Below are 16958 nucleotides of genomic sequence, written 5' to 3'. Positions count from 1 at the left end.
CAGGGCCAGATATGCACCATTCACTAAGCACCACTCAGTCTCCAAATGTTGCTCCTGAATTTGACTTGTTTTTCTAGTCACTATAAAATAAAGTGGCTAAAGAGCACTTAATTTGTAGCTAGTTTTTAAGACGAGCAGCTTTTTCCTTTGTTGCATCTTGTGGTGTTAAAAGACTGCCTCTACATGAAGGTGAGGAGTCCATGCTCTAAGCTTTGTTGTAACTGCCAATCCCTGTCCCTTCCTAGAACTTGTTCCTCTGGGAATGGATGCTGAGATGTGTGGGATAAAGGTATTTCAGTAGGAATTCTTGCCCCATCTCTTCTTAGCCTCACCAATTCATAGTTATCACATGCCTTCTGCCTGCTGGCTGCATCTGCTTCTTTTGTTCTGTTCTTGAAATGCTTCTTATGCTTTGAAGTTTTGCAACTTAACTTTTATGATAGCTTGTTCCAACCTCTGTGCAGTCCAGGTATGATATTGGTTATACAGGCTGTGCATCAGGGATTGGAAGTATTTTTTAAACACCGGTCTTTTCCTTCCCAAGCCTCTTGTAAGTTTTATGGCTTGGGCATTGGTGATATTTTCCATCCTCTTTGCTTTTTTTATAAATCATGTGTACTGTCAGCAATTAAAATCTCAAAGGACTGTTTGCCACCTTTCCTCATGAAGCTTTGCTGGCAGTATGCATAGCTGGTCAAAGCTGACCTACTTCAAAAGGGATGCTGAAGACAACTTAGCTACGCCATCAAGCATCTCCTGGGTTTTTATTTAATAGCATTTTCTAACCCAGTACCTTCTTGATATGAAGGAACTTTAACTTGGGCTCCATCCACGCCTTCGAGACCACATATAGAAGCTTTAAGAATTAGAATAGGGTTTTGATCTTGCTATCTCAACCCCTTTAGTAGCCATATTTGAGAAAATGGCTACTAAATTCATAACACTGCAGATATTCTTCAGGAGTGCTTGCAGTGGGTTTCTCAGTCTAGAGCTATAAAATGTCTATTTGGACTCTCAGTCTAGAGCTATAAAATGTCTATTTGGACTCCTGCAATAAGGCTGACTTTCATTTTCTTCTGTCTAAGCATACAAGAATTCCCCTACATTTTGCTTCCAGTGTTCTTGAATGAACATCGGTAAAGAATTACAGCTTGGAATAAGACCTTTACAATTATATATACCTGAAGTCAGGAATTTTTATACTAAAACAAAATGTTTCTTATTAAAATGTAAGCTCATGTAGCTATTTACTGTAGTCTGTGACTTGAGCAGTAATCAGTGCTTTTGATCTGAACAGTTTGTGGATTAATGTTTTTGATTGCTGCTACTTACAGTTTAGCAAACATTGCTGCAGATGTGACAGGATGAGATACTTCAGTAAATGGCTGTCTAAAACTTTACACAAGAAAGAAGGTAAGTTTACCAAAAATAGTGAGACAGAATAAAAAGTGTAACTTGTATGAGAAACTCTAACATGAATCTAAATCTCTTATTAAAGTGTTGCTTTTACTTATTTGCTTACTTTTGTGTAGGAAGATTTTAAGTATATAAATTACTTTTGTTGTTTCTCTGTGGTTTTTCTTTTTATTTTTTTCCTTGAATCATCAATTTTGTAAGAGGTGGATTTCACTCAACTTACAGCAGGTACAGTGCAGTTTCCTGACAATGTTATGTGGTGGGGAGGGTGTGTTTGCAAGTTCTTGTCCTGTCGAAACATAACGTAGGTAAATCAGTTATTGCCCACTCAAGACATTGTTTTCTTATGTCCTAAATAGTGTGCAGGACTCTTCCATGTGATGTCAGAAGAAAAAAGTCTCAAAACTCAGTTTTGAGTTAGGTGACAGAGACTCTATAGGCCAAGTAGTTGTTTTTTTTTTTTCATCTCTGTCTTTAGTTTGTATTATAGCTAAATATCATTTTGTAGTCCTGTTTGCTTAGGAACTGGTGTGTATAAAGCAGTGCATCATATGGAATTTTTACTGGTTGCTAAACCCAAGAGTTTTAACAGTCTCCTCTGTTCTCAATCCTGCTTTGTTCCCCACCTGTGCAAAGTGCTTGTGAGTACAGCTGTGCTTACATACAGAGCTTTTGAACTGATTGAAATAATGACATTAAGCTGAAGGTAAGAGTGGGTCAGAGATGTTATTGCTAAATATTACAATTATAAACTAATGATAGACCAGTCACTAGTACAAAGAATTGGTTTCATTAATGTGAAGCAAATTTAGCTTGCAGCACAGTGTTTGGGCAACTAGAGATGTGCTTTGGAACTCTATTGCTGTCACAGACTTGAAAGCAATGGACTCAGTTGAAAAGGATAATGTAAAACGTTTAAAGTGATTGCAAATAATACCATTTTCATATGTATCAGAGTTTGCACTTTTGGTGGCCATCACAAACTGTTGGGCTATGCCTGTTCTGGAGGCAGCACAGACCATAGACAGCTGCACTGTTCCACTCAGTTCAGGGTAGGTGAGTATTATACCAGCTGAAGAACTGTCTTCAGATACTGTGAGTATCATTTACAGAATGTGATCTAAGATGCTAAAACTGTGACTACAAGTCCATGTAAAATACATTTGGTTTATCTTCTAAACTGTCACGTGTAGGTCTCGTGCTACTGTATTGTTTGATGAAATGTAAGCTCTTGTGTGTTCATCCCATCAGAGGCAATGGAACCAACCTGTCAAGAATAAGCAACATAAGGAGAAGCTTGATCTGGAGATTGCAGTTTTTGTATGTTTTTGCTCACAGGACATGGTGAACTTTCTAGTAACTAAGCACCTAATTTTCAGTGTAGAATGTAACCTCTTTAGGATGTGCCTGGGGCAGACTCCCCCAGGGATCCTGCCTGGCATTCAATGCAATCAGCAGCTTGTTGCCCAGTAGTACAGATTGTTTGGCCCATATGATGCAAATAAGAGCTCACACATATGAATCTGTAACTTCAGTGAAGTATGGTGTTGGCCCATGGTAAGTGAACTGTGTAAGGATGACAGTTTATTTGCTGATAACAGAGTAAATATGCTGCAATAACGAAGGAATGCTCAGTTCTCAAACTAGGAATGCAGCCACAAATCTGGATCAGGCATTTAGCATGATCACCTAGCATCAGGCAATGCATGGTGAAAGAAAAGAGAGAGTTTAATAGGAAAATATGGTCACTAAAAAGGAACTATTCTGCTTCATCAGGTGGGATTGGAGTTGGACTGTAGGTGCTGAAGAGCCCCAGTGCATTCCTGAATGCCTCTGGCACAGGTGATGTCAGAGAGTGGGCAGATGAAAATGGTTCATGAGACTGTCCTGGAAAGAAAACAAAGCAGCACTTGCCTGTGCAGGGGGCAGTTACCCTGCTGCTGAGAGAGAGCCTTTACAGCTTACCTGATTTTTGTGTGTGCACATATGATACTCAAAATAGAGTCCTGCGTGCAGCAGGTGGGGTTTTACACCTATTGGATCTCCTGTGATTTCCAGATCATACATGGCTGTGTATGGGTTAATATTTTAAGTAAATTACCTACCAGCTCAGACTGAGATCTAATATAAACTGCAAAATTGCTAGTAACAAAGGTTCAATAGATCAACTTTTCTCCTTGGTGACATCTTTACAACCCACCGCTTGAACACTTTCCTTTAACTGGGTGTAGGTGGCTGTGTAATTGGAATCTTCTGTTGATGAAACGAAGGGAGGCATCTAGTTTAGTGCCCCTTTCTTTAACCCAACAATGCCAGCACAGCTGACAGGAATGGAAAAAGAAGGCATGAAAGGTAGCAGAGAGGCTTTAAATACTCCAGTGAAGCAGATCTGGAGAAAAAGAAGCCAGACTGCAATCACTGCAGTGGCTGTTAACATCAAGAGCAACCTGATGACTCCTGGGCTCCTCTGGTCCCCACTAAAGAAGAGTTTTGGCTAATAGTCACCTTCTATACCCGTCGTTACAAAGGAAGGAAAGGGAAAATACCACTTTGAACATCAGAACAGTTATGTTGCTTACGAATTATTGACTGGCATTTTTATTTATTGTGAAATGCTCAGGACATTAGAAAATAATCCCTAGTTACTAGAATAATTACAACTGGCCTTGCAAAGTGCTGCATCTCTTGGCACTCTGGTTTAATTTTCCTTGTAAGACATCTTGTCTCGCACTGCAGGATATGGCTTCTCTAACGCCGACAGGAGCAGCAGCGCTTGTGAGGCTTTGCTGGGGGCTGTGGCTGAGCCGCCGTTCTTGCAGTTGGAGGCATAAGCAGAGAAATAGTTCATCCTGTAAAGCTCCGCTCGGCTCTTGCAGCAACCGAGCTTGCTCATCAGCAGAAAGAAATCCCTTCGAAATGCTTTGGTGAAAATTGCGTAGAGAAATGGGTTTGCACAGGAGTTGACGGGGTAAAATAAGACCAGCAGGATCTTGGAGTTGGTCACTGTGATGAGAGGAACTTTAAAGGCAGCGGATATGGCAAAGAAGGAGATGGGGGCCATGCAGGTAAAGTCCGTGAATATCAGTATTGCCATTCTCTTGGCCACTTTGGTATCTTTATTGGCAGCTACCAGCTCTGGGTTCTGAACAGCGATGTAAATCTTAATGTAGCAAGCGCAAATGACAATGAAGGCAACAACATTCAGCACCAAGATCAGCAGTATGTAGGCTTGGGAAAGACCCGTCTCAATATCCATGGGCAAACAAATGCTGACCTTCATGTAACTGCTGACCCCTACGAGAGGCAGCACCGCTATCAAAATGGAGAATATCCAGCCCCCGAGCATGATGGGCACGGCGTGCCGCAGCCGCAGCTTCCGATCCAGCTGCATGGCGTAGGTGATGGTGTGCCACCGTTCCACGGTGATCACCGTGAGCGTGTACACCGACAGCTCGCTGGCAAACACCGTGAAGAAGCCGGCGGTGCTGCAGCCGCTGCCCGTCTGCCAGTCTATGGCGTGGTTGTAGTACTGACCGCTCGTCTGGGCGTCCACAGAGGCGATGAGCAGCAGGTAAAGTCCCATGCAGAAGTCGGCGAAGGAGAGGTTGCACATGAGGAAGCGGGGAACAGTGAGCTTATAATGGCTGGTTATGAGAACGAGGAGGACGGTGAAGTTGCCGGCAATGGCAAGGATGTTTATAAACCAGATCAGGACCCTGAGAAAGCTGTATCCCAGGATGTCCTCGCAGGGATTAAATGCATCTGGTTCTGGAGTGCACGTGAATACTTTCGGCTGGCAAAAGTCATACTCAAAGTCAAAGCCTGTCATTTCGCTGTCATCGAAAATGGCTGAGTAGCTGTAAGGAGAGTTTTCTTCATCTGTGAAGGAATGTATGTTCTTTCCTGCTGACCACAGCAATGTGTTGTTAGAATCGTATCTGTAACCATCAAAAAAACACAACCCCCCCGAATAGAAGTGAATTATTTGTTTCATGCTGCTCACAGTCTTTTCTAAAATACAACAGATAACAGTTGTTTTAAAACAGTGACTTCCTGCACGTGTTTCTACAGAGTGTTTACAAATAATGAAGCCTTGTAAGGATGCTTTGTGTTTGGGTAGCAGCCTTGGAGAGCAGCAGAGGTCACAGTCATACCCATGGGAATGCTTTCTTATACAACTCACTTATTTGTAAGTACTTTATTGTGATTGCTTTGTAAGTGAGCCATCGTTCTCATGCTGTCAGTTGACTGTAGTCCAAGCTACAGTTACACTTGAATTGATGGATTACAGGTTTGAAGCACATAGGTTTATCAGACAGTTGTAGAAGCCACACTAAAATAACCTAAGATAACTGTGTGCAGTTACCTCCCTTAGGAAAGGCACTTAGCAAATGAATTCCTGAGACTATGTATGACTTGGGAAGTGCTGAGGAATTTGATATTTGCAGTATTATAAAGGAAGGAGTAGAAGTGCATGGTTAACTAAATAATTTTGATGGCTAGGAGTTTATTAAATCTAGACTGGACCCAGTGCCTAATTATAAATGTTTTAGGTGTTTAAAATAGACCTCCTTAACCTCTGGGTCATCAAGAGTGTGGTGATAAGGCCACGAAAGAAGAAATACTTTAAACAAAACACTGTCTTTTATGGCACTTCCCTGCCATAAAAGGTACCTATTTCACAACTTCCCAGTCATCCTGACTGTGAGTGTTTGGTGGGCAAACACTCAGTCAGCAGTGTGAGACATGGAAAGCATCTCTGAGGGACAACTCTAGAGAAAACTGGTAGCTTTGGGATAACTTAAATACATGCTTAAGCTTCCACATCTACTGAAGCATGTACATTAAATGATAGCTCTGGAGCAGGGTCTTAACTGACAAATGAAGCGGAGCTGCTTTTCAGCTATTCCTGTTGAACAAATAACTTCCAAATCTTGTCATCCTAACTCTTCATATATGAAAAACTGGACAATGTCTTGCAATTAATTGCCTTGTTTAAACTGGAAGAGCAGGGAATACATTTAATTCTATTTATTAATAAAAAATGATTGTGATTTTCTGAGAGGCAGTGTAAACATGTTGCCATGAGCAAGCAGCTTTTTTTTTTTTTTTTTTTAATAATAAGAACTCAGGACTTTCAGATGATTTCTGCTGTGGTTCTGCAGCCATTCAGACCATGAACCATGAGCTTACTTCCATCTGCTTAACATAATGTCTGCTCAGAGAATTGCTGGGATTGGGATTTACCAAAGCAGGACCCAATAGGCTGGGCAGACTATTTAATGCACAGGAGGAGTGCAACAGATGCCATTCCAGAGCAAACAGTCAGATAAAACCAAAGGGCAAGTGTAGGAGGCCTCACCAACCAGCAAACAAGATAATGTCCAATGAAGTCATTACTCCAATGAATCAATCACATTTCAGCTGTATTTAGCCATTGAAATTTTGTGACCATAACCTTGTTTTTTCTAGACTTTACAATGCTTTGACGCCACATCAGGGCTGCTGGGAAGTCCCAAGGTCTACCATTTAGCTGTAAAGGGGTGAATAATAGCAAATTCTTAAACTTCTCCCTTGAATACTGGGTTAGAGCTTGTGTAATCCAGCATGGTCAACACCACAGTTTTGATATTAGCCCTTCTCATTGTCACACTGAACACTCTCAGACAAAACTCTTATGATATGAAAAGACATGTTTAGACCGAGTAAACCACTGGCATGGGGTCATCACACTTCTAACTCAGGGACTCTATTTCTACCATGGAAAACTACTGATATACAGACTTCTAATTATCCTTTCTATAGGCAAAAATAAAAATATTGACAGTAGCAGCTCTTCTTTGAATCACACTAACAACTGCAATTATCTCAGGACATGGAAAGTCTCCATGTAGGCCATTAACTTTTTAAAGTATTTAATAACTGTTTTGAAAGCCTTTCAAGAATTCAGAAGAGAAACTGGAGTGAGTAAAGCTCATGACATCATGAAGGGTTTTTTTTTCCCCTTTTCTTTTGAGCATCAAATCACAAATCTTGGTTTAATGATAGTAAAATTACCACTGCGCAACTTGTAAGGGTGACTGAATTGGCAGCCAAAGACATGCTGTTTGAGAAAAACTCATGAACAGCAGCAGGGGGAAGTCTGTATTTGCTACTTCCAGCATCTGTATGCAGAGAGGTACTCACAGTATTTTGTTAGTTGGTTTCCTCATGGTGTTTTCACACTCTTTGGAGAAGTTGTCAAAAATGGAAAGCAATGAATTTTGTCTGCAAGAAGGATGAAAAGAAAGTTAAGTTTCAAGCTGAATTTTGGCCAAAATCCTGTCTTCTCTGCAAGTGATCTTCACAGATATGTAAGGCAAGCTAGAGTTTGGCCTCATGGCAGCACAAACATTCACACAGATATCTGGAAGCAGAAAAGAGAAGGCTTCAAATACTGTGACAATAGGCAGGACCAAATGGAGGGCTGTAAGGATGGTCTTTCAGCTTGTTTATTGTTTATGATGTATTCTTTTATAGTGAAATAACTCAAGCTGAAATTAAAAGGTATGTTTTGAAATATTGTATTGAAGTGGGCTAGACTCTCCACCAGTATGAATGGTAGCAGTCACACTGGCTTTTAGAGAAGTGACTGTTAAGAGCTGCTGGGAAACTGGCCTGATACAGAATCACAGAATGGGCCAAGTTGGAAGGGACCACAGTGACTCTCCTGGTCCAACCTCCCTGCTCAAGCAGGGTCATCCTAGAGCACATGGTACAGGATTGCATCCAGACAGTTCTTGAATCATTTCCAGTGAGGGAGACTCCACACCCTCTCTGGTCAATCTGTTCCAGTGCATGGTGCCTTGCATATTCAGGTGGAACTTCCTGTGCATCAGTTTCCGCCTGTTGCCTCTTGTTCTGTTACTCACCACCATTGGGAAGAGCCTGGCTCTATCCTCTTGACATCCTCCCTTCAGATACTTATAGACATTGAGAGGGTTGCCTCTGAGCTGTCTCTTCTTTAGGCTGAACAGGCTCAGCTCCCTCAGTCCTTAATCATCTTTTTCACCCTCTGCTGGACCCACTCCAGGAGCTCCATTGTCCCCCTTGTACTGAAGAGCCCAGAACTGGACACAGCACTCCAGATGCACCTCACTAGGGCTGACCATTGCCACCTTGACCTGCTGGCAATGCTTTTCCTAATGCATCCCAGGATCCCATTGGCCTCCTTGGCCACAAGGACACACTCATAGACAGACTGTTGTCCATCAGAACCCCCAGGTCCTTCTCTGCAGAGCTGCTTTCCAGTAGGTCAGCCCCAAGCCCATACTGGTGCATGGAGTTATTCTTCCCCAGGTGAATACTCTATTTTAAAAACTGTCTGGGATCTGGATGTAGACTTTAATGTTTGAAGTAAAGCAGTTTGAAAAGAACAAGTTGAAAGATGACATATTTGGCAAAATCTCTGATTTTGCGGCTTTGAAAGTATGGGACAGGTACTCTATCAGTATGAATGGAAATGGCTTTGTCTCACCTCTAGAAAGAACCAGCAAAAAACACTAAGGTCATTTGTGTACTCTTAAGAGAATCAGACACCTGGAAACTTATAGGAAGTTTTATGTATAATGAGAGAAATAAGATACCAATCTAAGCCCCTACGTGATGGTTATAACAACAGGATGGCAACAGAAATGATTTTTTTCTTTTAATTTCTTGAAGATAGGGTGCACCTGCTTCCTGCCCTCCCCCTGCCACATTTAGGCAAGTATAAGAAAGTCTAGGGAACTGAATGCTACCTTCCACCTCCCTTACATGGCTCAGGGAATAAGTACACCACAATTGAACCTCACAAATCTCAAAAATATTTAGTCTGAGGACTTTATTCTCCTATCTCGTCACCATATTTCACTGATTAGAGAGTGCAGTCTATAGGTGCTATACATATATTTTTGGGACATGGGGAGTAAAAACTGATGGGTTGACTGTATGTAGAGTACACAGCAACAGAAGGAGGTAGAAACAGGCAGCAGCTCTGTGACCATGATTATACAAAACCACACAGATTCTTCTCTGTGTAACCTGGCAAGGTCTTGGGAGGTCTCAGTCTCCATGGTCTTCTGTTGTCATCAACAGATGACAAGGAAAAAGAGACAGAGATAGGCCTCTTATTCCTTTGTAGTAGCTGGTCATATAGGAGATAACAGCCTGTACAGGGTTTTTCCAGCAGGCAGTGCTGTGCAGACAGGTAATGCATTAGCACTGCTCTGAACCCTGCTGATGCCACAGGTAGGGGAGCAGTCGTTTCCTGATATGCATGGAGTTTCCCCGCCCCCACTTCACTAAGCAAGCAGTCACTTAATGTAAGAAAGTGACTTTCTATAGCACCCCTGTTCTTACAGAGCATGGTCATGTTGCAAAATCAGGTACCCGAAAATTCATCAGAAATGTAGTTTTCTTTATCAGAATGCTTTTTTTTCTTTCTGTCCCAGAGTTGCTTCTGCATTTATTCCACTCAAGAGTCTTGATCTGGGACTGAATCAGAGTTCAGTAGCAATGGAAACCCTTGACAGTAGAATCTTTGCTCTATTCTTGCAGAATCAAGGACCCCTTAGTAAAATGAGGTAGGCAGAATAAGCATAGCATCACCCCTAATTTTAGCCTAAAGAATTGTATTGTACTCTGCTCTTGCAAGACAGTCCTGAAGTGAAGGCATGCAAGTGACACAGATCAGGCTGCTCACAACTGAATGCTCAGTATGTTTTTTCTGTAGCCTTCATTTGAGACAGATGAGAAATAAGGCATCCTCACAGCTCAAACTAAATTGATTTGGGGTTGCTTTGGCTGCCTAAAGTCAACAGAGGGTTGGTTTCTTTGAAATATAAATGCTGAAAAATTAGCTCCAGTTGTCTCAGATTGGCTGTTTCAAATTAGCTGATGCAAAGCTCTCTCTGTGTCATGATTTCCAATTGTGGGGAAAACTATACTGTCTAATATTTGAAATGATTTGAACTAAACCAAGTAATATCTTTCTGTAGACTTGTGTCAGGCCCTAATTTTGGTGGGTAATTGAAAGCCTGCCTTTTCTACTATGTCATCATATCACCTGTATTAATTAGGCTACATAGCTAAAGGCTACAGGGTTTCTTTTTTTTTTTTTTAAGGCAACACACTGTTGATGAAGATCTACCTTCTGCATGCCAGTAGGCTTTTTAATTGAGATACCAAGAAAAATATTTAAGCTTTAAGCAAACTTAGAATAATGTTCCTGCTGGCAGATCCAGGACACTGGATGGGATCCACTTCTGCTCTAAAATAAATGGACATCATTTTCCTGGCTTTAGCAGAGATCTGTTGTTTCATGCAAGACCTTGCTACACACCACGGCTTTGCTGCTACTGGAATAAAGATAATCAAACCTTGTGAGCTAAATAAAGAAGAATTGGCATTTTGGAGCTTCTGAAGTACCGCAGTACAATAATGTGCTATTCGGACTTACTTTTTTGTCCTCAGATTTCGAAAAGCACAGCAGTGGCTGGGATATGTTAGAACAGCTTCTAGGAGACTGCTGAATTTATCCAGTGGTGGCAGTCTCTTTAACGAGTAAGATGACGTTGCATTTAAGACTTGAATGGCCTCAAGCCCGTAACTAGGCAGGGACTCCAGCGCTGTTGAAGAAATATCCCTGTGGAACAAAGAGAGCATTCTCTTTTCTTTTCACACCGATAAAAATGCCACCAAAGCACCAAAGGACAGTAGGAAACAGCAACTCGGCTTTTCACAAAGGTCTAAATCTACAAAGCCGCTTCAGCACCTGATACCCAGCTCAGAAACACAGTCGGTGAAACTACAGAGCAGTGGGGTAAGAGTATGCCTGTGGCTCAGGAGCCCCCAGCGAGGCAAGGAGCTCACTTTGTCCTGGAAAAACTGAAGCCCACCACTCCAGGTGCTGTGCCCTGACCTCTCTCTTGAAATTCACTGTGCACAGAGTGAGGGATGGCTCTTTAAGCCAGACAGGGAGAGAAGAAAGCGGGAAAATGTGACTCTCCAGCCAGCTAACAGGTAGGACACCCTCTTGGCTCTCTGCTTGGCTCTGAAGGGCTGCTCTAGGTGTTTTAATTAAAGCTACCAATTAAAGCCCCAAAAGATTCCATCATTCTCACCAACACAAACTTTAGCAGCTTAGCTTAGAGTAACTTCAGAGGGGCTCTTTGTGTGAGGAAAGGCCATCAACAGGACTAAGGATTTTCAGAGTCAGGCCATTAAACAAGGGAAAAAAAGGCTACAGTTGTGAAAATTATATTAGTAATGCTGTGTACCGTAAAGTACCAATGAAAGGAACAAAAAAGGCACGTGCAGCACAGAGTGCTATTTACAGAACAACATGCTGTGTTTTACTACATGGAGTTACAGCCAGTGCAGCCCTCCAATAAGTACTTGATTAATAAATCATGAAGATGATAATAATGTGTTTTATTCAGCACAACCTTATAGCATGCAATCAGCTAGTTCACTTTTATAACTAAATTCTAAAATAATGTATTGTAAAAAATATCCATGCTACCAAAGAACAAGTTAGCTTGCAATGTTAGAATATAAGACACAGGAAAAGGATCACGAGGATCTGACACAAATAAAGCAAAGCCCAAAATATCTAAGACGTGGAGGTCAATCCCAACACTAGAACTGGCTGATAGGTGTCTGTCACAGTGCAAACTGAGCCTTTCACTACCCTGTAATTTCATGGCATCTTATTGACATGTTTTCACTTCATAAACAGAGGGTAAGAGATCAAATCTCTTTCCAGACTCAAAGCTTGTGTTTGTTGTGATGACACAGCCCGTGTGGCACAGCACAGTTCCCATGGGACACTCAGGTAACAGAGTGGATACTTACAGGACATCTGGCCCTGTGGCCCCTCTCAAAGCATCGTTGTGTATCCGCCTGAGGTTCTTATTGTCCTTCAGAATTCTGTGGATTCAAGCATGAACTCTCTTTACATCTGTTTTTTAAAATATCCCTTTTTTCGTTTCCTTCTCACACCTATTTCAATTCCTTCTCCCATCACACAGGTGGTTTTTGCAATACCTGGCTGGGGAGTACTTGTAATTCCCATGTGACCTCTCCCTCTGCTGATGCCATCAGATTGTTATCATCTACAGTTAAAGCTGATAAATTCCAAATTTTCCTCACTTAAAGTAGGGACGACCAGGCTGGTTCTTTCATTGTGGTGGCAGTGTACAAAAATGCAGCAAAAGTTTTGCCCAAACCAAGAGGCTAGTCCCAGAGCATGTGAGAGGGATTTAAAAACTATTGATGTTTCCAGACATAAACTGTAGGTTCCTCAGTTTTGGCTATGGTTTCAAGTTTTCCACTGTTACTGCTAAATTTCAGAATTTATGAAATTTTATTAAAAATTATGAGCTTTTCTCATAAAAACTGCTATACTCTAAGGGATGGTGTTTCAGACAAAGCAGTAAGAGCTGCAGGATTAATACCGAAAGATGTATTTTTCTCATGAGTATTGGGAAATACAAGACACAGCCAGTTAAGCTGAAGGAAGAACCTTTGACTGTGTTTGAATTATTATTTACTGAACTGTTTATGACTGAGGAGGGAAAACATACTCACAGTTGATTCAGCTTTGTCCCATTGAAGGCATGGCTGTGGATATCTTCAAATCCATTTTTATACAATTTGCTGGGGATTAAAAAAAGTGTGTAAGGAAAAAGGATTTGGTAAAGGCAAGATTATGGTATGTATTGCAAGTTTCAAACCTTAATGCTGCATTCATTTTAATGTTTAGAGGGTTTGCTTATAAAGAACAAAGGTAACTATAGCACAACTTACGCTGACTCTAAGAAAGTTGCAGTTTAAATTCCCTAAGCACCTTCCTGTTTAGCTGCTGAAGAGAACTTCTGCTGATGTTCAGATCCTCCCCCCTCTGAGGGGTTTGTCTGTGCCTACCTGTGGCTGAGATCCAGAAATAAGACATTACTCCAGGTAAGCTGTTTCTGGCACACAGACAACAACCTGGAGACAGAAGATCTGGATTTTGTGGTATCAGCAAGTGCAAATCCAGGGCTAGAGAAGTGTCAGGTGGAAAGCAACTCTAAAGCCTGGAGGGTGCTGCTGGATTTTAGATCCTCTGTGGACACACAAATCTTCCAGCAGCCCAAGAGGCAGCTTTGTAGAGAGGCAGGGGCAAGTTGTGCATCATCCAGCAGTCAGTGAGTTACCAGCTTCTCCAAAGTGCTGCTGCCAGGCTTGATTTGTGCAGTGGAAACCTTGCTGTCCCCTGCACTGCACAGGGACCCTTGATGTCTTTCTTTTTTCTTGATTCCCCACCCTGGGGCCAGATACCTAAAGGCTGGGCTCTGCTACACCTGAAGTCCAGCTCTTTTTTTTCTTCACTAGGAGATCTAAGCTATGGGTCTATCAATATGCATTTGTGATATTAAGTTCATGTTTCCAATACAAATTCAATATAGTCACTTGTATATAATTATTTTTTATTTATTATTAAGTCATAATAAAAAACTTGGCACAGTTTATAAATTAAACAACATTTCTGTTATTGCTTTTCCACCTGCTTTTGGGAGAGCACAAAGTGGGCCTATGGAGCCTGCTCCCAAGAATAACTGAAGTGTGTGGAGCACCTGGCTACATTTGATAGGAGAAGGCACCTAAGCACATTGCTGAAATTAGTGATTCCCTTAAAAGCCACAACAGTATGTAGGATCGATTTCCCCATCCACACGAAACATTAACTATTGAAAAGGCTAATTTAGCTATTTGCAGTGCAAAGTATTACTGCAGGCTGACTTTATACCTTCATAGATTACTTGTATTTCACCAGACCATGCTGTAACAAGAGGAATTACTTCAGCTAATTACAGCTAACTGCATGGGGTGGAGTTAACATGTAGCTCTACAATTAGGAAACCGCTGCTAAGATAATTCTTTTTTTCTTCTGATGAGCTCCCTATCACAAAAGGATGGGAGAAAAAAAATGATTGTTGGCTCTTCCCTGACTTAGACTCACTCCCACTTAATACACTTTAGGGTTACAGTAAAAACTTTAAGCACCTTTCTCCATCTCTTTTATGTTCATTTTCTTGCACCATTAGCAGAATCATAATTTTGCTGAAGTTATTTTGAGAACTTGTTGGGAGGAAAGAGGGTCATAAGATAAAATGATGCACTAATCTAAGCAATTGCTCCTCTTTAGCATCGTGTAGGAGCAACATTCAGTCACATTTATGCCCACTTCCTCTATTGGTTTCAGAAGGTATTGGTCAATACATAAAATCTGTGTTGAAATTACTGTCATGCTGACACATCAGCTTGATGAAGAGCCTGGTCCACCAACTGCAGTTCTTGCTGGTGTGCACAGCTCATTTGCAGGTGCAAATATTCATGGAATTTTGTGCAGGGCTTTTGGTACGTGCTTGTCTCAAGGCAAAGCTCCCATTTTGGATGTGTACTGCAGCCTGGTCCACAAAGGTGCTTTACAGGGCTCCACACTGGTGTTTGTGGTTACAGCACGAAGTAGGTGGCCTGCTGCTGCCCTCTATTGCTCAGCAGGTCCTTCCTTGGGAGACCCAAATTTTGGCCACATCCCAAAAAGAGGCTCAGTCTGTGATTTTTTTCCTATTTCAACAGTACTTTATGGAAGTTTTTGTGAGGACAAGGGCACTGTGAAATTCATACACGGTTTGTGCTGTGCTGGCAGAGGACATCTCACCTTGGCTTTCCGCTGCTTTCGGTGTTCCTCAGGTGGGGCATCTCACAGCATCAAACCCACCCATCTCACAAGTAGCTGTAGCAATGGTTGGCTAAAAGGAAAGTCTTGGGTGTGGAGAGTTATAGGAATCGATGTAAGCCGAGTCAAAAAAATCAGGGTAAGAAGCAGTATCAGCACTTTGAACTAATTTTTTTTTTCTCTCTCTGTCCCTCTTCTTCAGAGGGATCCCGTGCAGCTGAAGTTCAGCAGTATTAAATCAGCTCTCTCAGTCTGCTTGGCCCCTGAAAACACTATTTCATGAAACTGCACCCCTGAGGGAAGAAGAGAGACTTCGGCCTCCAGTGCAGCTTTTGGAGTTTATATCCTGTTGACGGTATTTTTAAAAGCAACATTGCATCAAAGATGAAGATTTAGATCCCTTGTTCTATTTTCTTTCCTATGTGAAATTATCTTCTGCATAAAACTCCGTTCTTCAGCTTGAAGAAGACCTCTATCTTTCTTAAGCATTTCAAATTTAACTCACAATAGAGATATATATTTCATGGGGCTTAATGTCAAAATTTTTATGAAGTCAACTTGCTTTTCTCAAGAGAAGTGTTATCCTCGCAGAAGGAACTGGAGCTAGGATTATTTTACTCACAGTGTCAGTGATTCATTGTTCATCCCCTGGAAAGCATTTTGTGGTATAATTGTCATACGCAAGTTATCACAGAGCTCCCTTTGGAAGAAAGAAAAAGAGGTATTTTTGTCAGCAATCCAGGAAGAAGATGGAAAAGACTCACAGCTGGGCTAGGTTGTGTCTCTACTTACAAAATAAAATGAGCTTCCAATGAGAAGATCTGTGTCAAGTCTGGGAATTGTCTTATTCCAGTGTTACAAATGCTCCTAGAGAAAAGCATAATTCCTGTTTATAGGAGAAAATATTACCAGAGTGCATGCAACAAGAAGCTGACCTAGTAGGTTTGAGTTTAACAGTGCATTAAAAGGTGACAAATATGACAATTTTTAATTAGGTTTCAAATGTGTTAGTAAGACCTACAAAAATTAAGTTTTGTAGAATTGTCAAGCAGTGCCCTGGAGAAGCACTTTCTCTCTACATTAAGCACGAGAAACAGATTTTAGTTACCCCTTTTATATAGTGCCCTGTCAGTCTGAAAGCTTTATTCTAGAAATAAGCACTTACCAGAACTACTTTGCAGACTTCTGTTTTGTCCATCACTGCCCTGCCCTGCCCCGGCTTACTTTATTTTCTTGCCTATTGAAAGACATCACTATACATTAAAGCTATTGTAAATGATGTATGTACTTCTAGTATACTATAATGCATGAAAAGCTTCTTTCTTCCTTACAGTCCTTTAAGTGATTTGTCTGCTTCAGAGAAAAGAATAAATAAAGCAAAGAGCAAAGGAATACAACTCTTTCTTACAAGTATTTTAGCCTTGAAAGATTTCTGAATGCTCCGTGCTCAATGTGCAGCAGATTTTTCGTGTTCAGGATCAATCTGTAATAAGGGAAAAATATTTCAGTGCTATAATCATTATAGATTTGGAAGGGTACTGAATTTTGCTTGTGATTTGCTTTCTCAGAAAACAGTCTGCAAATATGCTACTGGGCGCATTTTGAAGCACTGTTGGTAGTAAAAATGGCCCATAATTGTCAGGCAGTCAAAAAAAGACAGTGCCTGAATTCTTGCAGTTCACTGAGCTGAGATGATCTGGTTTGGATATCCTGGTCACTGGTGGAAGTGGACCATGGACTTCCTTAGAGCAGTCGTTCGTAGTACCAGGTGCCTGCACGGATCTGCAGAAACTGGCAG

At 41.3% G+C, this 16958-nt stretch overlaps 1 protein-coding gene and 1 long non-coding RNA gene across 2 annotated transcripts; one reads left to right on the top strand and one right to left on the bottom strand.

The window, feature by feature from the left end:
- Nucleotides 1-4013: 4013 nt before the first annotated feature.
- On the bottom strand, nt 4014-16637 carry LOC113954640 (lutropin-choriogonadotropic hormone receptor). Its single transcript, XM_027659217.1, has 8 exons — nt 16569-16637; nt 15953-16027; nt 15783-15860; nt 13027-13095; nt 12292-12366; nt 10895-11080; nt 7603-7683; nt 4014-5354 (listed from the first exon to the last, which is right to left on the bottom strand). Exons 3-8 carry the CDS (start codon nt 15836-15838, stop codon nt 4115-4117), a joined length of 1707 nt encoding a protein of 568 aa, XP_027515018.1. The 5' UTR covers nt 15839-15860; nt 15953-16027; nt 16569-16637; the 3' UTR covers nt 4014-4114.
- On the top strand, nt 12302-15853 carry LOC113954643. Its single transcript, XR_003530298.1, has 3 exons — nt 12302-12331; nt 13298-13398; nt 15363-15853. It is a non-coding gene; the product is annotated as an uncharacterized LOC113954643 (long non-coding RNA).
- Nucleotides 16638-16958: the final 321 nt, after the last annotated feature.

Source organism: Corapipo altera, unplaced genomic scaffold (assembly GCF_003945725.1).
Source record: "Corapipo altera isolate COAL_440 unplaced genomic scaffold, ASM394572v1 48, whole genome shotgun sequence".
NCBI lineage: Eukaryota > Metazoa > Chordata > Aves > Passeriformes > Pipridae > Corapipo > Corapipo altera.
This window is presented reverse-complemented; position numbering and strand designations above follow the sequence as displayed.

What these genes read in the sequence shown, in the direction of transcription:
- LOC113954640 (XM_027659217.1), bottom strand. Translation starts at nt 15,838, where the DNA reads ATGACAATTATACCACAAAATGCTTTCCAGGGGATGAACAATGAATCA. An exon ending in AACAATGAATCACTGACACT is followed by an intron (nt 13,096 to 15,782) that starts GTGAGTAAAATA and finishes TTTAATCCCCAG; the next exon opens with CAAATTGTATAAAAATGGAT. An exon ending in GGGACAAAGCTGAATCAACT is followed by an intron (nt 12,367 to 13,026) that starts GTGAGTATGTTT and finishes TTGAATCCACAG; the next exon opens with AATTCTGAAGGACAATAAGA.